This window comes from Rhinoderma darwinii, chromosome 5 (assembly GCF_050947455.1).
Source record: "Rhinoderma darwinii isolate aRhiDar2 chromosome 5, aRhiDar2.hap1, whole genome shotgun sequence".
NCBI lineage: Eukaryota > Metazoa > Chordata > Amphibia > Anura > Rhinodermatidae > Rhinoderma > Rhinoderma darwinii.
Window position 1 is genome coordinate 188,111,215 of NC_134691.1, and position 20,323 is coordinate 188,131,537.

At 41.9% G+C, this 20,323-nt stretch overlaps 1 protein-coding gene across 2 annotated transcripts in view; it reads right to left on the bottom strand.

The window, feature by feature from the left end:
* Positions 1-20,323, bottom strand: part of LOC142651752 (uncharacterized) — a 296,323-nt gene that overhangs the window by 84,052 nt on the left and 191,948 nt on the right. For both annotated transcript variants that reach the window (XM_075826806.1, XM_075826805.1), the window contains 3 exons: positions 15,707-15,758; positions 4,752-4,779; positions 2,380-2,466 (listed from right to left, as the gene is read on the bottom strand). In XM_075826806.1, coding sequence (XP_075682921.1) covers positions 2,380-2,466; positions 4,752-4,779; positions 15,707-15,758 — 167 coding nt within the window. The remainder of the gene's footprint in view (positions 1-2,379; positions 2,467-4,751; positions 4,780-15,706; positions 15,759-20,323) is intronic.

Below are 20,323 nucleotides of genomic sequence, written 5' to 3' on the forward strand. Positions count from 1 at the left end.
CTGGTAGATTAATGAACATGAAAGGTTTCTTTACATGTAAGACATCATTTGCAATCTACCTGTTAAACTGCCCTTGTGGTCTTCACTATGTTGGTGAGACCACAACAGAAGTGACCCTCAGGATGAGGAATCATAAATCCAATATCAACACAAAGAAATGGGATTTAGGCTATGTTCACACGGAGTATTTTGGGGGAGGAATATCTGCCTCAAAATTCAGTTTGGAACTTTGAGGCAGATTTTCCTCAGTGCACGCTGATTTTCGCGCCATTTTTCGCCCGCGGCCATTGAGCGCCGCGGGCATAAAACAGCGCAAAATACGCTTTCTCTGCCTCCCATTGAAGTCAATGGGAGGTCAGAGGCGGAAGCGCCCGAAGATAAGGCATGTCGCTTCTTTTTCCCGCGAGGCAGTTTTACTGCTCGTGGGAAAAAGACGCCGACGCCTCCCATTGAAATCAATGGGAGGCGTTCTCGGGCCGTTTTTGCCGAGTTTTGCGACGCGGTTTCCGCGTCAAAAAACTCGGCAAAATACCCCGTGTGAACATAGCCTTATAGTGTCAAGACATTTTTTGGAAAGCAAACATGGGGTCTCACAAGTAAAATTTAGAATTATAGATTCCGTACCCCCAAATGAGAGGTGGCGGCGATAGAGAGTTGGCCCTTAAAAAAAAGGAGTTGGAGTGGATATATAGGTTGGAAACCAGGTCTCCCAAGGGGCTAAATGTAGAATATCTATATGGTCCACATATTTAGAACATTGGGCGATAGCTTGCCTTGGTTCCTGGGGGTTGCAGTTGGTGAGTTCACTTGAAGGTATAGCTAGTTCACGTACATGTGTGATTTAGGATCTAACTTGGACCTTTTTCTGCATGTACTTTTACCCAATTCTACTGTGTATGTGCTTATAAATACTGTATATTAACTTTTTTCTCTTCTGTATCTTTCAGATATACACTTCTTTGTGAAGCAATTTTATGGCTGTTGGAAAGTAGCAGAGTCCCATTTTCCCTGGGTCGTAATGTCACAACTAAAAATAGATGTATATTGGCTTTTCAATTTAGTTCCAGAATAAAGGGATGGAGTGCAGAATTGCTGTGAAATATATAGCAGAGTCTCCCTTTATCCAAATTGCTTTCCATATACATATTAAAAACAAAGTGAGCTCCTCTCTATCAAATAATTAGTGTATACTGGCAGTATCTAATTTATCCCTTGATGTTACGGGTGTGCGTTTATTTGAAATCCCCAGTGGTGGTGATATTAGCCCCAGTAATTTTGAAAGTCCGACAAGACTAGATAGTGAGTGTAGCTATAGTTGACAATACATCAGGTTATCTAGTCCATATATGATTGATTTGATGTTGGGGTCACAAATGTTAGTTCTCTGCCCTTTAAATCCATGCCATCTGCTGCATCTATTGGATGCAGCACTGCTCATGGATTTACTTGTGCAGCTTTTTCTCTTCTTTTGCATAATTTTCTCTATTTAAATCTTATATTTATATTAGCGCCGTAGCTCGCGAATGCGCAGAACGGCTGGAACGCAAGTGCAGTTTGTGCGCATGCGTAATAGTGATCTTTTGGTCATACGCATTCCACTTGACCTAACTTCCGGAGTGGACGCCATCTTTGAGCATGCGCGCGGACACAGTACTACTGATGTGTCTGGAACCGGTGATATACGATCTGTGAGATTTATATATATATATATATATATATATATATATATATATATAAATATCTTTCAAATTGGCCTCTGCACCACCTTTCCGAATCAACAGGATTGCAAATTAAGTCACTGTCCACAATTTGTATACACTATGTATTCACATATATTGCATTTTTTTATATCAATCTACTGTGAAGGTTATGCACTTTAAATAATTGTCTTTTGATATGGGTTAGAATTCATATCTATATACTTGCACATCAAATCAAATAGGTTCTTGTGAATTGTTTTATGTACTTCCTATTTATAATGACACTGTGCAGTATGTTGTAGCTTGAGAAAGATTCTGTGATGAACCGAAACGTCGCTCACTTGAGGTGAATAAATCCACCCCGTTTCATCTTCTCTGAAGTCCTGGTGCCGATACTTCGTTCCATGGTCGTTTTATATTCAAGTTCGGGTAACGAGCACATGGCCTAATATATAGGTGTGTTGGAGTGCTGTGTTCATCTGTATTTGGACTGTATTAAATAAATATATATATATACACACACACACACACACACACACACACACACACACTTTCAATTGTAATAATGTGCAAAACCAGAGCATCTGTGTATAATTAGAACAAACATTCATATCAAATGAAAAATAAATGAAAAGATGCTACCATTTGCATTCAGTGCAGATGCAAAGGAATAACTTACCAGGAAATCATAGAAATCCTTATTACATGTGATTTTATAGGGGCTTCTAAATCCATTAGGTTTCAAATTACTTCCAGTTTCACATTCCTATAGTAAAATAAATACAAATATAATCACCAAAGCTTAAACGTAAAAGAAAAACTCCCCCTAAAACAATATTATTCAGCGGGATAGTCGCCCCCCCCCCCCCCATCTAAAAAGAAGAGGCAATATGTATTGAAACAGGTCTGAGGGACAGAACGAGTTTGGAGTGGCTGAGGCTCCATTACAGCAGTCTCCGCCATCCCAAAGCACACATGGCAAGAAAAAAATAAATAAAATCCCGGTGGGATAGGGGGAAATGTTCGTGTTCCAGTTGCCCAGAAACCCACATGACCAGGGCCAGATTATTGATCCATAGGACCAGATACAATTGACAACGTTGGCGAGGTGAAGGAGCCATCAGTTCCCTCTCCTGCTATTCAGCGGTTTACTTGTGATGGAGGTGGCACAATTACATAAATCGCGTCGGAAAAGGGACCAGGCTGCCTTTATCACTGGAGGACGGCATGGGAATATGGACAGGTGAGTGTGCTTGTTGTAGCGTGTGACACTATCTACATATCTAGCATGATCTATAAGGGGCACTGTGGCACTATCTACAGGGTGCACTGTGTGTCTCAGTATCTAAGCTGTTTTTTAATCTACAAGTACTGGTAAATATCCACTGGCCGAGCCCTTTATATTAGTGTTTGTAATATAAGTGGCTAGGCTGATGGATACGTGCAGACCAATACGTAAATGGTCGAGAGTAGTAAAAACCAGGTAGCGGAAGCGTGGTAAAGATAACTTGGTTTATAAAGTATGCACTTGGAAACTCCCATTTAAAAACATGCATTTACCCCTGCCCTTCTTGGACAATGGGTGCCCAATTTGGCGAGAATCTGACACCTCTGTCCAGTCACTGTTCCAGTACCCTGGGGCAGCATTCCTCCCCACTGGCTTCTAAAAATACAGGTAACACCAGAGCGGAGATCCCTGGAAGTACAGGTGTTGGCATCCTGCTGAATCTCTAATGATAGGCAGCAGTACTGTGTGCGCAACAGGAGTTCTGAGGTCGTTACCATACCATGACAATACCCCAAATCTGTACAGGTGTTTTAATACAAAGATTTTAATTCAGGAGGAATTTCTATCTTATAATGTTATAGCATATCACTAAAACATACCAAAATTATATGATCCGTGGGGATCCAACCTCTGGGATTATTGCCGATCAAGAAAATCTTGTCCAACCCACTGTTCAAGGACTAGAAATACAGCACTATAAGGGTATGTGCACACACACTAATTACGTCCGTAATTGACGGACGTATTTAAGCCGCAAGTACCGGACCGAACACACTGCAGGGAGCCGGGCTCCTAGCATCATACTTATGTACGATGCTAGGAGTCCCTGCCTCGCTACAGGACAACTGTCCCGTACTGTAATCATGTTTTCAGTACGGGACAGTTGTCCTGCAGCGAGGCAGGGACTCCTAGAATCGTACACAAGTATGATGCTAGGAGCCCGGCTCCCTGCACTGTGTTCGGTCCGGTACTTGCGGCCGAAATACGTCCGTCAATTACGGACGTAATTAGTGTGTGCGCACATACCCTAAGGCTGGGTTCACACGACCTATTTTCAGGCATAATGGAGGTGTTTTACACCTCGAATTACGCCTGAAAAGACGGCTCCAATACGTTGGCAAACATCTGCCCATTGCTCTCAATGGGTTTGCCGATAAACTGTGCCGACGACCTGTCATTTTACGCGTCGCTGTCAAAAGACGCGTAAAATTACAGCCTCGTCAAAAGTGCAGGACACTTCTTGGGGCGTTTTTGGAGCAGTTTTCTCATAGACTATTGAAAACAGCTCCAAAAACGGCCGCGAAAACGGCGCGAAAAACTTCTGAAAATCATGTGCTGTTTTCCCTTGAAAACAGCTCCGTATTTTCAGAAGTTTTTGGCTCAGCGTGTGAACATACCCTTAAAGTAAATGGGACTGTGTTGTAGTTCCATGTACAGCGGGTGGCCAGAGCTATCCCTGCTCCTTTACTGAAGATCATTGCGGTACCATCAGTCGGACCCACACGGACCTGTAAGTGATGGCATATGCTAGGAATATGTCATCCTCTACTACAGTGGGAAAACCCATTGAATAAAGTAAAATTGTGTGGGAGAAATTGATATTCAATTACTGATAAGTGTGCCGCTTAAACTCAAGATGAAAAAACAAATGACAATAGATGGTGGCACAAAGTCTTTTGTTACACCATGTAAGTTTTGTTTTTTTACTTTATACTTGCTCACAAAACAGTCACATAAAAGTTGCATGTATTTCATTGTCTTACCTTATATTCTGGACAATCCGATTGAATTCTTCAGTAAAGAAAAAAAATACATATTTTTTTTTTTAATAACAAAAGATACACAAACCCAATATAAACATTTTACAAATATAAAAATAGTTTTGCTAAACTGCATACAAAAATTAGAGCATTCCAAATCAAGCATGCCAAAGTTTTTACCTTAACCTCTTTATATAGTCTACGGTTTAGTTGAAGTTATGCTTTATGGGGTTGGCTGGGACGGGACCAACATGATTTTTAAAAACTAGTCCAAAGATGGTTTTTAACCTCTTCCCGCACTGTGCCGCAACTGTACGTCCTGGAGAGGGGTCGCTGTCCCGCACCAGGACGTACAGTTGCGGAGCGGTTCATGGCGCACACTGTCTTAACGGACAGTGTCCAGGAACCGGGAGGTCAGCTGTCTCCGGTCAGTGGACCATCGCCAATACAACTTTTTGATCACTTTTTAATGTACCAAACAACAGTACAAATAAAAACTACAGCTCGTCCCGCAAAAAATAAGACCAAAGCAATTTTTATTTTAACAATTAGATTTTTCTTTGTAAAAGTAGTATAATATATATATTAAAAAAAAATACTATATAAATTTGGTATCACCGTAATTGTATCGAGCCGCAGAATAAAGTAAAGTTTGTTTTTTCCGCACGGCGAAAGCTGTGAAAACGAAAACACCCAAAAAATGGAATCAGATTTTTTTCCAATTTCAGCCCGCAAATAATTTTTTCTCAGTTTCCCAGTACATTTTATGGTACTTTAAATGATGTCAATAGATACTAGAACTCCTGCAAGAAATAAGCCCTCACACCACTCTGACGGAAAAAGAAAAAAAACTTATGGCTCTTGGAAGGCGGAGAGTGAAAAACGAAAATAAGAAAGCACAAAAATGGATTACTCCTGAAAGGGTTAAAAAGTGTAGCTAAACATTCGACAAACTTCTGACATGTCAAAGTGACATGTCAGAAGTTTGGATTGGTGGGGGTCCGAGCACGGAGACCCCCACCAATCGCTAGAATGAAGCACTCGTGTGAGCGCCCAGCTGCTTCGTTTGTTCGGCTTTTTCCAGAAATAAATGTATCAGAGTACGGGCTCATAGACTTTGTATTGAGTCCGTACACCAATACATTCATTTCCGGAAAAAGCCGAACAGGCACAAAGCAGCTGGGCCCTCACACTAGTGCTTCAGCTGCTTCGTTCTAGCGATTGGTGGGGGTCTCAGTGCTCAGACCCCCACCAATCCAAACTTGACATGTCAGAAGTTTGTCGAACGTTTAGCTACACTTTAATTCATTTCTAATGAAAAAAAACGTATGACCACATGTGGGGTATTTCTGTACCCGGAAGAAATTGCTTTACAAAAATTATTTTTTTTTTTTCTCTTTTCTCCCTTGTGAAAATGCAACATTTTAGTGGGAAAAATTGTGATATTCACTTTCGCGGCCTAATTCCAATAAATTCTGCAAAAAATCCTTGGGGTCTAAATGCTAACTATACGCCTAGAAAAATTCCTTGAGGTGTGTTTCCAAAATGGGGTCACTTTTGGGGGTTTTCCACTGTTTTGGTCCCTCCAGGGCGTTGCAAACGCGACATGGCACCGAAAACCAATCCAGCAAAATCAGAAATCCAAATGGCGTTCCTTCCCTTCTGAGCACTGCCATGGGTCCAATCAGCTGTTTATTACCACATATAGGGTATTGCCGTAATCAGGAGAAAATGCTTTACAACTGTTGTGGTTCTTTTTTTCCTTTATTCCTTGTAAAAATTAATCATTTCTATGTTTTTTCAGAAAAAAAGTAGATTTTAATTTTTACAGACTAATTCCAATATATTTTTTTTTTTAAATCAAACAACTGTTTATTGAAAATACACAATATACATCTGTCATCTGCTATAAATCCACTTTCAGCAGAGAAATAAAATTTACATTACACATATCATCTTTTCGTATAAATTCTGTGTATACATTACATATTTCCCATATGGTTCTTTAATAACATCTCCACCCCCCAACCTTAACTCCCTTCTACACCCCTTCCCCCCCTGCGCGTCCGTGTCTCTATCCCTTGATATATCTCACTCCACTTTTATTGACCTCCCAATCCATAGTATTGTGCCCATTTACCCCATTGCTTATCATATTTATGAATCGCTCCACGTTTCATATATATTCTTCGCTCCAAAGCCACCGTATAGGTAACATAACTCACTAGTTCAGAAACCTCCGGGGGATCCCCCTGCAGCCAGTATTTAGCAATCAATTTTCTTGCGTGATATAGTACTTTTTTAATGGATAACAATTCAGCCCTATCTTCTTCCACCCCTCCCATGCAGCCCAACAGGTATATCTTAGGATCCAGTGGGAATTCCCTGCCATATATCCGAGACACCATTTCTTTAATCTCTCCCCAGTATCCGTGCAACCTTGGACAACTCCAGAACATGTGTTTCAGATCTGCCCCATCCAATAAACATCTTTGACATTCCATTGTAGATCTAAGCCGCATTTGCCAGAGCACCTTAGGTGTTCTATACACTCTGTGTAGGAGAAAAAGCTGCGACCTCCTATGCGCCACACTAAGGGAGAGGACTTTCGGTGACTCTAATATTTCCCCCCACTCGTCCTCTGTCAATGTTCCCACATCTCTTTCCCATTTTGTTTTAACTTCTGCCATCGGATCTCCTAGAAATTTAAGAAGCAGCGTGCCATATACTAGAGATATAAGCCCTTTTGTGTCTTTTGCCCCCAGTATCTGTTCCACCACTCCCATACTGGAACAACCCATATCCAGCACCCTTGCCTGTGCTTGTGCCGCATGCCGCAGTTGAAGGTATTGATAAAATAACCTATGGGGGAGGCCAAACTCTTCCTGAAGCTGTGAGAAAGGTTTAAAAATTCCCTCATCATATAGCTGACTCACCATTCGAACTCCATTTTGCTCCCACTCCTGAAATCCCTCCAGTGTGCTAACCTCCCCAAGGTATGGATTGTTCCAGATGGGCATGTAATTAGAGCACCCCGTAACTCCCAGTAAGGCCTTACATTCCCACCAAACCTTATGAAGCAATAACAAGGTAGGTTTTCCTCTCGCCTCCCTCTTCAATTTATGGGATTCCAAGGCCTCTAGCATACTCATGCGTTGCCCCAGGTAGAATAGCAGCTTCCCCCTGGAATCCCAATCCTCTCTATCTTTCCATCCTGCAAAGTGCTGCAACTGCGCCGCCAAGTAATATACCCACGCATTTGGGATAGCCAACCCACCTTGCTCCTTTGGTAACTGCAATTTTTCCATTTTAATTCGAGGAATCCCCCTTTTCCACACCAAGTCCCTGAACAGGTTATGAATCCTCCTGAACCAATACTTAGGTAACCACATTGGAGCGTTGTGTATCACATAGAGGATTTGGGGCATTAAAATCATTTTAATTAAGTTCGCCCGTCCCAGTGCTGAGAGCGGTAACTTCAACCAAATTTTTGATCTATCTTGGATTTTTTCCAATAGGGTTTTTACATTTAGGGCAACAAAGTCCTGCACCTTTGCCGAAACTGTAATCCCCAAGTACTTAAATTCCTTCACACAGGGTATATTCACCCCTCTCACCACCACCGGCAGACTCAAAGGGGTAAGCGGCAGTAGCACTGACTTACTCCAGTTGATTCTCAACCCCGAGAATTTACCAAAGCTTTCCAGCACATTCATAACTGCCGGCAACGACCGATCTAGTCCCCTTAAAAATAACAAAACATCATCCGCATATAAGGCTATACGCTCCTCTAAGTCCCCATATCTAAATCCTTCAATATCCGGATGCTGTCTCACAACATTCGCTAAGGGCTCAATTGCTAAAGCAAATAACAACGGGGATAACGGGCATCCCTGACGCGTCCCCCTTTCCAGAGCAAAGATCTCAGACATCCTTCCATTAGCTCGAATTCTTGCCATTGGCTGTTTGTATAACAGTCGTACCCATGTAATAAAGTTATTCCCAAACCCCATGCGTTTCATCACCGCCCACATATATCCCCACTCTACACTATCAAAAGCTTTAGCGGCATCTAGGGATAACACTGCTCTAGACCGAGCATCTTCAGTATCTGCCTGAATATTCAGGAACAGCCTTCTCAGATTAACTGCCGTAGATTTTGATGGCATAAACCCTGACTGGTCTGGGCCAACAATGGTGGTCACTACTTTCGTTAGCCTATTGGCAAGAATTTTTGCAAGAATTTTAACATCTGAGGTCAACAGTGAGATTGGCCGATAAGATTCAGGCATAGTCTTGTCTTTCCCCTCCTTAGGAATAACTACTATGGCAGCCTCAGACATTGACCGGGGCAGACAGCCCCTCTCAAAACCATCCTGAAACACTGTCAATAACTCTGGCAGAAGCACATCACCGCAGGTTTTATACAGCTCCACTGGTATGCCATCTAGCCCTGGTGCCTTTTCATTTGCCATTGAACTCACCGCTTGTTGTATTTCCTCCAGAGTTAGTGGTGCCTCCAGCCCCTCCCTATCTTCTGCCTTCAGCGTGGCCCATGTCATACCCTCTAAATAGTCTGCCAATAGCGCTCCCGTATAGTCAACTTTAGAGCTATATAGTTCAGTATAGTAAGATTTCAACACCTTCAGCACAGTTCCTGTGTCTTTGGCCACCCCCCCCTTTCCCGTCCTGTAAGCAATGAACAAACGCACTATCTTGTGCAGGCCTAGCTATAGTGGCCAACAATCTACCTGTCATTTCCCCCTCCTCATAATATTTCTGTTGCATAAAAAGTCGTTTATTAGCCGCCTGCTCCATCACATGGTCCCTCAATAGTTTCTGGGCATTCTTCCACTGAGCAAGCGTATCTGCCGTGCAGTGTGTAACATGACTCTCTTCTGTTAGTGTTACCCTATTTGACAATTCCACACCCATTTGTTTAGTCCTATTCTTAATAGCCGTAATCTCTCGTATATATACTCCTCTAATATATGCCTTCATCGCATCCCACAAGACGTCGACAGGCACCGTGCCAGAATTAAATTCAAAATACTCCTGTAGACTCGAGGCTATTTTTCCCCCCCCTACCAATTGAATCCAGAACGGATTTAACCGCCAATGCATTCTAAGTCCTCCCTCCTGAGGACCGGTGTTGACTTTCATTAACATTGGAGAGTGATCTGACAGCGATCGCGGCAAGTATTCCACCTCTTCAACACACACAACTCCCAGACTATTACTAAATATCAAATCCAACCTGGACAGTGATCCATATGTAGAAGAGACACAGGAATATTGCACAGTAGATGGCCATTTAGCTCGCCACACATCCGTAAACCCCACCTCCGTCATATATTTTCCAAACGATGTCATCCCGGCTTCCATTCCCCCTCCATTCCCCAGGAATTTATCACGCGCCTTATCCATTATATTGTTAAAGTCCCCCATTAGTATAGTGGGGACCATCGGCCAGCCAGCCAATTTCTCGAACACTTCCCGTATGGGGACCACAGAGTATGGGGGAGGCACATACAGTATCACTATAATACATTCCCAGTTAAAAAGTTTACAATGTACCCCTACATATCTACCTTCCCGATCACTGAATGAGTCCAGGCAACTAAACGGTAGACTCCGATGTACCAAGAGACTAACCCCTCTTGAGTACGTGGAATGAAAGGAGTGGAAACTGTGCCTAATCCAGGTTCTATGCGCCTGATGGGCCGTGTCTTTGGTCAGGTGAGTCTCTTGCAATCCCATCACCCCAGCAGACTGTCTTTTCAATGAATCAAAAATAGCCCTGCGTTTTGTAGCCTCCCCCATACCCCTGACATTCCAGGACATAAAATTTACCCTTCCCCCCATCTACACAAGACTTGGATTTGACATTGAGATATACCATATAATACAACACACTTCTGAATACGGCACGCTTTAACCGGCCACCCCCCACCCCACCCCCGCAACACATCCCCCTCCCCCCTGTTATATCCCTCAACTCCCCACCTTGCCATAAACTTACCCTCCTAAGAGGGTCAGGGCAGGCGAACAATTCGCCCTTATCGAGACATTTCAGCACCTTATTCACAGTGTATAAATACATGTAAAATATTCTATGCATTGTACTTCAGAAGCTCCGATCCTCCCGCCACCAGAATACAGCATATACATATTATCTTCACATTTCAAGTAATCATATCACGGTCAACCTTCCAGTATTCCCCCCCCTTCCTTGCCTATTTCTAAAATAAAAGGATTTCAACTCCTCTCCAACAATTCAGCGTTTCAACGTACACCCGCATTTCTTTCTCCTCTCCCCCCATCAGCAACAGTCCCATCAGGAACCTTCAGGTGCGCACAGCAACTTCTTCCCTCTCCTGACGAAGACGATCCTCATGGCTGTCCAGCCATCTGAGCACATCCTTTGGGTTTTCAAAAAAATTGGACAGTCCCCAGCGCCACCACCCGCAGCTTCGCTGGATATAACATGGAGTATTGGACTCGAAGATTCCTCAGCCGTTTTTTTATATCTAGGAACTGCAGTCGTCGCTTCTGTATCTCAGCTGAGAAATCTGGATAAAAGGAGATTTTCGCCCCGTTCACACTAATATCTTGGCGTTCCCGGGCTTTCCTAAGAATCAGATCTCGGTCTTTGTAATGAAGCAATTTCACCAAAACTGGCCTGGGCGGTCTTCCAGGTGGGCCAGGTCGAGTGGGAACTCTATGTGCTCTTTCCACTGCAAACAATGGCGTCAAGGATTCTTTGCCAAACACTTCTAGCAGCCATTTTTCAAAATAAGAATCTGGATGGGCCCCTTCCACTTTCTCCGGGATCCCCACCATCCTCACATTATTTCGGCGCAAACGATTCTCCAAGTCGTCCGTTTTGGACAAAAGGTAATTTACATCCACAGCCGTTGCATTCACATCTCTCCGCATGGGCAGCATTCTGTCTTCCAGCTCACTGACCCGACCCTCCACCGCCGTTGTACGTTCAGACACTTTCTGCAGGTCATGTCGTATAATAGAAATGTCCTCTTTGATCCCCCGTACCTGGCAGGTAAGCTTGGCTAGAGTAGAATTGCACTGGCTTACCGCCAAAAAAACGTCTGCCAAGGTGGGTCCAGGCACTGCCTTGTCATGTATGCCTCCTTCCGATCCGTCTGCATGGTTATCCGACACCCCTTCTCCATTTTCCTCCTCATCCGACTCCATCTGCGTCCTCAGTGGCTCAAACCGGGACCCGGAGCCTGAACCCTCCGCCATCCTCTCCCTACTGCTCATCTGCCCTCTGATTACAGCAGGCTTCGTAGGTGTGTGCCGGGCAAAGCGCTCTAACCTCGATGCTGCCGCCCCTTTCACATCTCTGCGCTCCGTGAAGGAGCCCGCGTCGGCGCCATCTTGCTTCTTCAGCTCCTCGTCCTCTGCCGCCTTTGACTTCCGAGATCGGGTCATTATGAGTGTCGGTTTTGTTCCGAAATATCGTCCCCGGGTTCTCCACCACTTCTCCTCTCGTTTTAAGTGGTTCACCGTGCAAATTAACAACTGCAGGATATAGTTTAAGGATAATGGCAGCGGGAGCTCCGGATCCTGCTTCTTCTCACATGCGCTGCTAGGCCACGCCCCTAATTCCAATATATTTAGTGAAAAACCTGTGTGGTCAAAGTGCTAACTATACCCCTAAGAGGTGCAGTTTCCAAAATGGGGTAATTTTTTGGGTGTTTCCACTGTTTTGGCACCACAAGACCTCTTCAAACATGACATGGTGCCTAAAATATATTCTTAAAAAAAAAAAAAAAAAAAGAAGGCCCAAAATCCTCTAGGGGCTCCTTTGCTTCTGAGGCCTGTGTTTCAGTACATTAGCACACTAGGACTTCATGTGGGATATTTCTAAAAACTGCAGAATCTGGGTAATCAAATATTGAGTTGCATTTCTCTGGTAAAACCTTCTGTGTTACAAAAAAAAAAAAAAAATGTTTTACAAATTAATTTCGGCAAAAAAAATAAAAATTTGTAAATTTCACCTCTACTTTGCTTTAATTCCCGTGAAACGCCTAAAGGGTTAAAACACTTTGTGAATGATGATTCAAATACTTTGAGGGGTGCAGTTTTCAAAATGGGGTGCTTTATGGGGACTTTCTAATATATAAGGCCCTCAAAGCCACTTCAGAACTGAACTGGTCCCTGAAAAAATGGCCTTTTGAAATTTTCTTTAAAATATGGGAAATTGCTGCTAAAGTTCTAAGCCTTGTAACGTCCTAGAAAACTAAAAGGACGTTCAAAAAACAATGCAAACATAAAGTAGACATATGGGAAATGTTAATTAGTAACTATTTTGGGTGGTATTACTACCTGTTTTACAAGCAGATACGTTTAAATTTAGAAAAATTTTAATTTGTGCACATTTTCTCAAAATTTTGGTGTTTTTCAGAAATAAATACCAAATTTATCGACCAAATTTTTTCACTAACATAAAGTACAACATGCCACGAGAAAATCTCAGAATCGCTTGGATAGGTAAAAGCATTCCGAAGTTATTACCACATAAAGTAATGTCAGATTTGAAAAAAAAATCGGCTGTGTCCTGAAGGGGTTAACATTGTCCACTTTTTTTCCCATGGCCGGTTGTTTTACTCTCCTCATGGGCTTTTGTAATTTCAGGATCTAATCAATGCATTCATTGCCTGTAAACTATAAGGGTATGTGCACACACACTAATTACGTCCGTAATAGACGGACGTATTTCGGCCGCAAGTACCGGACCGAACACAGTGCAGGGAGCCGGGCTCCTAGCATCATACTTATGTACGATGCTAGGAGTCCCTGCCTCGCTGCAGGACAACTGTCCCGTACTGAAAACATGATTACAGTACGGGACAGTTGTCCTGTAGCGAGGCAGGGACTCCTAGCATCGTACATAAGTATGATGCTAGGAGCCCGGCTCCCTGCAGTGTGTTCGGTCCGGTACTTGCGGCCGAAATACGTCCGTCAATTACGGACGTAATTAGTGTGTGCGCACATACCCCAACTCTTGACCTGCAACATTCCTCTACAAGCATGTCCTTAGTGCGGCACATTCTGCTGTTCTAATTATTTATAATGTGAACACATTACACAACAAGATACAATAGTGTGTTTTGAAAGGCGGAAACACGCACAGATAAAAAAAAAAAGTTCACATAGACCCATGTATAAAGCGGTGATCTGAACTCACACACAGACGCTATTTTAATGATGCATGATGGACGAAAAACCTATTATTTGTGACTTTGTTTACATGCAAAGCATATAATGGGGAACAATTTTAAACCACTTAGATTGAGTAAGTATTTTTATATTTTATATTAAGAATGAAAGCGTAGAAAAGTGACAAATTCAAAAAATTATGTTTTACTTCTTTTACAAAGAAAAAACTATTGGTTAAAAAAATATAATTTGTTCAGTTTCACCACATGCTGAAAGCCATAACTTATATTTTTCCATCATTTGAGCGGTGTGAGGGTTTAGTTTTTGCGGGACGAGCTGTAGTTTTTATTAGCACCATTTTTTTGGTACATACAATGTTTTTTTTATCCCTTTTTAGCGCTATGGTGACCAAAAAACAACGATTCTGGGGTTTTCAAATTTATTTTTTTTACACCGTTCACTGTGCGAGTCAAATAATGCTCTATTGTAATAGTTTCGTACTCTTATAGATGCAATGATACCAATTTTTTTTATTTTTACATTGCGCTTGGGGAAAAAAAAAAGAGATTTTTTTTTTTTTTACATTTAAAAAAAAATTCACTCTTGAAAATGTATCTAACTTTTTTTTATTTTTTTATACATTTTCTTAGTTCCCCTAGGGAACTTGAACCAGCGATCATTAGATCGCTGGTAAAATACACTGCAATACATGGATGAGTTACAGCATAACTCGCTAAGCTACTCTGTTTCCGTAAGTGGTCAATGGAAGTTACAGAAGCAGCGTAGAATGCTACGCTGTTTCCGTAACTACTATTCAGTTCTATGGGAGTTACAGAAACTGCGTAGCTCAGCGAGTTGCGCTGTTTCCGTAACTCGACCATGTAAGCAGGAAGTGGCCGGATGACAGCGGAGCCGGGTAAGATAGAACGGGGCACATCACGGGTCGGGAAGGGGTTAAGTAAGGAGCGGTCAGGAGGCCCAGTACTGCTGGGTCCCCTGACTGCCGACTAAAAGACGCAGGGGCTTTTTAGCAAGATTTATTCTTGCTAAAAGCGGAGTCTTAGAGTCCGAAAAATACGGTAGTTTCGAGTGCAATATATAAATTAGTACGGCCTAGGTCACGGCTTGCGTTGAATACCTTCTATATGTACTTCCGTTTATAAGGATAGAACTCTGATGGCCTATCCTTAGGGTAGAGTATCCTTAGCAGAATACTACTCCTTTATTGGAGTTTCTGGTCCAACAAGTAAATGGAATTGAGAAGTAGTACAAGCCACAGTTAGAATGACAAGAATCGTGCTGTGTCAGGTACTGCAGTAAAGGGGCGCTGCAGACTGTTCTAATGATTGTGGGAATATCGGGACAGACCCACTCCCATTGACTACACATCGATAGCCCATCAATTTTAAATCTTAGAAAGCTCTTAAGAAGCTTTTACCAATGCTCGGAGGTAAATTATGATACACGGTAAGAAAATTTAGTTTGGTGATATTGAAGGGGTTGTCCGGTGAACTAAAATTAATGGCCTATCCTCAGGAAGCTGTAATACTATGCTCTGCTGCTACGAATGTTTCGAAATTGTACAGTATAGAGCTGTGTAAGAAATGAAAAGGGAAGTAGCACTCACCAGAGCGTCGTGGCCCATTCAAACAGTTGATCAGCAGTGGTGCCGAGAGTGGGACCCCCACCGATCAGATATTGATGGCCTATCCTAAGGATAGGCCATCAATTAATTTGCTCAGGCAAACTTTTTAAGACAACTGAAAACTTACCTTTTATCTGAAGTACTCTTTTTTTCATTCTGATCTACACCAATGTTTTTTTCTAAGGGGGCAAAGAATACAAACAAAATTGATTTCTGGAAATTAAGTCAGCTGTAAGATAAAGTGGACCGGTTTAACTGTTCGGTTATGTTCACACGGCAGCCTCCGTTACGCCTGAAATTACGGAGCTGTTTTCAGGAGAAAACCGCTCCGGAATTTCAGACGTAATGGCGTGTGCATGCGTTTTTCGCTGCGTCCATTACGGACGTAATTGGAGCTGTTTTTCCATGGAGGCAATGGAAAACGGCTCCAATTACGTCTCAAGAAGTGACATGCACTTCTTTGATGCGGGCGTCTTTTTTACGCGCCGTCTTGACAGCATAGAACATCGTCAAACCCATTCAAATGAATGGGCAAATGTTTGCCAACGCTTTGGAGCCGTATTTTCGGACGTAATGCTAGGCTAAAACGCCCGAATTCCGTCCGTAAATAGGGTGTGTGAACCCAGCCTTAGGGCGGATTCACACGAACGTGATTTGCGTCTGTGCAGCCCGCGTTGTTTTCACGCGCCACGCACAGACCAATAGAAGTCTATGGGGCAGTACAGACAGTCCGTGTTTTTTGCGCAGCGTTTGTCCGCTGCGTAAAAAGCGCGACAAGTTCTTTATCTCTGCGTTTTTCTCCCATCACGTACCCATTGAAGTCAATGGGTGCGTGAAAATCACGCATGCCCCACGGAAGCACTTCCGTGGGACGCGCGTTATTCGCGCAATAACAGTAAAAGAATGAATGTAAACAGAAAAGCACCACGTGCTTTTCTGTTTACAAACATCCAAACCGAGTGTCATAAAGATGGCGGGTGTGCAAAAAGCACAGGCTCGTCTGAATCTGGCCTTAGGGTAGGGACACAGCAGATTTTCTGTAATGGATTTCATTGTGGAAAATCCACAGTGTATTACAGTAGCAGCAATGTGGATGAGATTTGAAATCTCATCCACACACAGAGGAAAAAATCTGCTTAGAAACCGTTTATAATTTGACCTGGAGTGCGTTTTTTTTTTTTAATCCACAGCATGTTAATTTATGCTGCGGAATTGCTACTGTTCTGTCGCAGGTTTTCCCTGTTGAATGCAATAGGGAGGTAAAACCAGCAACAAATAGACAAATATTGCGATTTTAGCAGCAGAAAAGCTGCGATTCCCCCGCAAAAATCGCAAATCAGAAAAATAAAAGAAAGCTTTTTTTGATTGAAAAATTCTGAAAAGGTTCATACGTACCCACGGTTGTTGTCATAGTGACACGATACTCTGTTCTGAGAACAAAGGGACGCGTTGCTACGAGAATGTGGCAAGTATGAACTTTTTTCTAGCAGTATTTCCGCAGCGGGGATTGCTGTAGGGGGAGGTGCACTAAGCAGAAAATTCTTCTTTCCCCACTGGAAGCGCAGGAGATAGTAACTTCTAACTTTCCCTGCAGAGGAAGTTTTCTCAGTTATACCGCTATGCTACTGCAGGGGCTTTGCATCTTCCCCGACAGGCAGGAAGGAAAGCTATTTATATTGACTGCCCTGCAGTGAACATGGTATAACGATGCACAGAACTGGCTGTGTGGAGAGTGACTGAGTATACATTCAGCTCATTAGGTTGACATGTACATTGCTATGCACTTTCAACACCATGTTGCGCCATACTATGCAGGTAAATGTTATAACTCATCCCTGGATCATGATTTTTAACAGCATGTAAATGGCAAACATTGTTCATTTTTATGACCTACACAATGAAAATGATATTTAAGAATGGGAGAACCCCTTTAAGATACTTTTGAATTTTGTCTTTTATAATGGGTGTCAGAGACATGGTAGAGGTATCTTTAACCCCTTAAGGACATTCCATGTACATGTACGTGGCTGCAGCTAAAGGGAAGTATTGAGCGGGATGACTGGCTGAGCTCACTCCATACTTAGAGGGTGTCGGCTGTGTTATACAGCGGACACCTTACTGCAACGGGTAGAATCAAATATTACTTTGATTCCGCCTGTTTAACCCCCTTAGAAGCCACAGTCAATCGCGACCGAGGTATCTAAAGGGTTAGAATAAGGAGGGGTAGCCCCCTCTGACATATCACACCCCGGCCATGACGACGCGATCTAGGGTGCCGATGGTCACCATCGCAGCCTAGGGATCTAATGACATCTTTGTACAACTACTAAGGGCTTAACAGGATACTGTCAAAATCACTATATACGGCAATACATTAGTATTGCAGTACATAGCGCAAGGGAATCAACAATCGCTGGTTCAAGTCCATCACTTCTATACATATATTTTAAGAAAACAAAACACTAAACTGGTGGCATTGAAAAATACAACTTGTCCCTTTAAAAACAAACCCTCACATAGCTACATCGACGGGAAAATAAAAAAAATGATGGCTTTTGAAATGTGATAATGAAAACACGACCCTGGTCGTTAAGGGGTTAATCCACTGAAAAATAAGAAAAAGTGATGGCTCTTAGAATGTGGTGAAAAGAACATTTTTTTTTTTTTAACAAAAAGTTTTTGTTGTTTTAAAAGTAGTAAAATGTAAAAAAAAAAAACTATAGAAAAATATAATATCACCATAATCTTATTGAGCCACAGAATAAAGTTAAGTTGACGTTTTTACCGCGCGGTAAAAGCCGTAAAAACTAAACCAAAAAAACAATGGAGGAATCGCAGTTTTTCCAAAATTCAGCTCGCAAAGAATTATTTTTCAGTTTCCCAGTACATTATATGGTACTTTAAATGCTACCAATAGAAACTACAACTCCTCCCGCAAAACATAAGCCCTCACACCACTATTAACGAAAAAATAAGAGTTATGGCTCTTGGAATGCGGGGAGTGAAAAACGAAAATAAAAAAATGGCTTCGTCCTGAGGGGTTAAATTGCTCCACCATTGTTTTATTATTGAATTTGGTGTATATTTGATGACATTTTTGCGTTTTTACCCCATTGCACGATTTATTGCTTTTTTTATGGATTACTATGCCTGATTTTGCATTGTGTACCATCGAATATTTTTCCTTAACCCCTTCAGGACTGAGCCTATTTTGGCCTTCAGGGCGAAGCCCATTTTTCAAAACTGACATGTGTCACTTTATGTGGTAATAACTCTGGAATGCTTTTACCTATACAAGTGATTCTGAGAATGTTTTCTCGTGACATATTGTACTTTAGGTTAGTGAAAAAATTTGGTCGATAAATTCAATATTTATTTCTAAAAAACAAGATTTAGAGAACATAAGCAAAAATTTGCATTTTTCTAAATTTAACCCCTTCCCCCTGCTTGCATTCTGGGCCCTAATGACCAAGCCATTTTTTAAGTTTTTCCATCGTCACATTCGAAGAGCTATAACTTTTTTAATTTTGCGTCGACATTGCTGTATAAGGTCTTGTGTTTTGCTGGACAAGTTGTACTTTTTAATAGCACCATTTTGGGGTACATAGAATTTATTCATTAACTTTTATTAACTGGTATAAATAAAAAAACTTTATTCAACGGGTTGTTACGATTGCAAAGATACCAAATTTGTATCGATTTTGTACGTTTTACTACTTACACAGTAAAAACAAATTTTTTTCAAAATTATTTGTTCTTGTTTGAACTTGTATGAGGGTTTGTTTTTTTTTGCGGGATAACTTGTAGTAGTTTTTATTGGTATTGGCATTTTTTTTAAGTCCGGATTAACAGAAAACAGCAATTTTTCCAGTGTTCTTTATTTTATTTTTTACGGCGTGAACCGTGTGGGTTAAATAATGTAACAGCTTTATAGTCGGGGTTGTTACGGACGCGGCGATCCCTAATATGTGTAACTTTTTTGCTTTATTGTGTTTTTTTTTTTTTTAATAGTAAAGTATTTTGTAAGGGGAAAAAGTGGGTTTATCATTTTTTTTATTTCACTTTTTTTTTAAAATTAACTTTATTCAACTTTTTTTCTTTTATACTAGTCCTACTAGGGGACTTTAATATGCGATCATCCGATCGCTATTATAATACACTGCAATACTTTTGTATTGCAGTGTATTACTGCCTGTATTACTGCCTGTCCGTTTAAAACGGACAGGCATCTGCTAGGACATGCCTATGGCATAGCCTAATAGGCATTCACTACAGGCAGACCTGGGGGCCTTTATTAGGCCCCTGGCTGCCATAGAAGACACAGACACTCTGCGATCTCATCGCCGGATGTCAGTGGGATGAGAGGGAGCTCCCTCCCTCTCTCCAAAACAACTCCGATGCGGCGCACGCTATTGAGCACCGCATCTGAAGGTTCAAACGGGTGAGATCGATACTAATATCGATCTCACACGTTCGAGCAGGGATGCCCCCAGCTCTCAGCTACATACTTTATTCTGATGCAGCGCAGTAGAAAGGCTATTGCATCAGAATAAAGCCCACTAATGACCGCTGTGAAAAGGCTTATCGGCGGTCATTAAGGGGTTAAATGTATCTACTTGTAAAACAGATCGTAATACTACACAAAATAGTCACAAGTTTATATTTCCCATATGTCTATTTTATGTTTGCATCGTTATTTGAACATTCTTTTATTTTTCTAGGACGTTACAAGGCTTAGAACTTT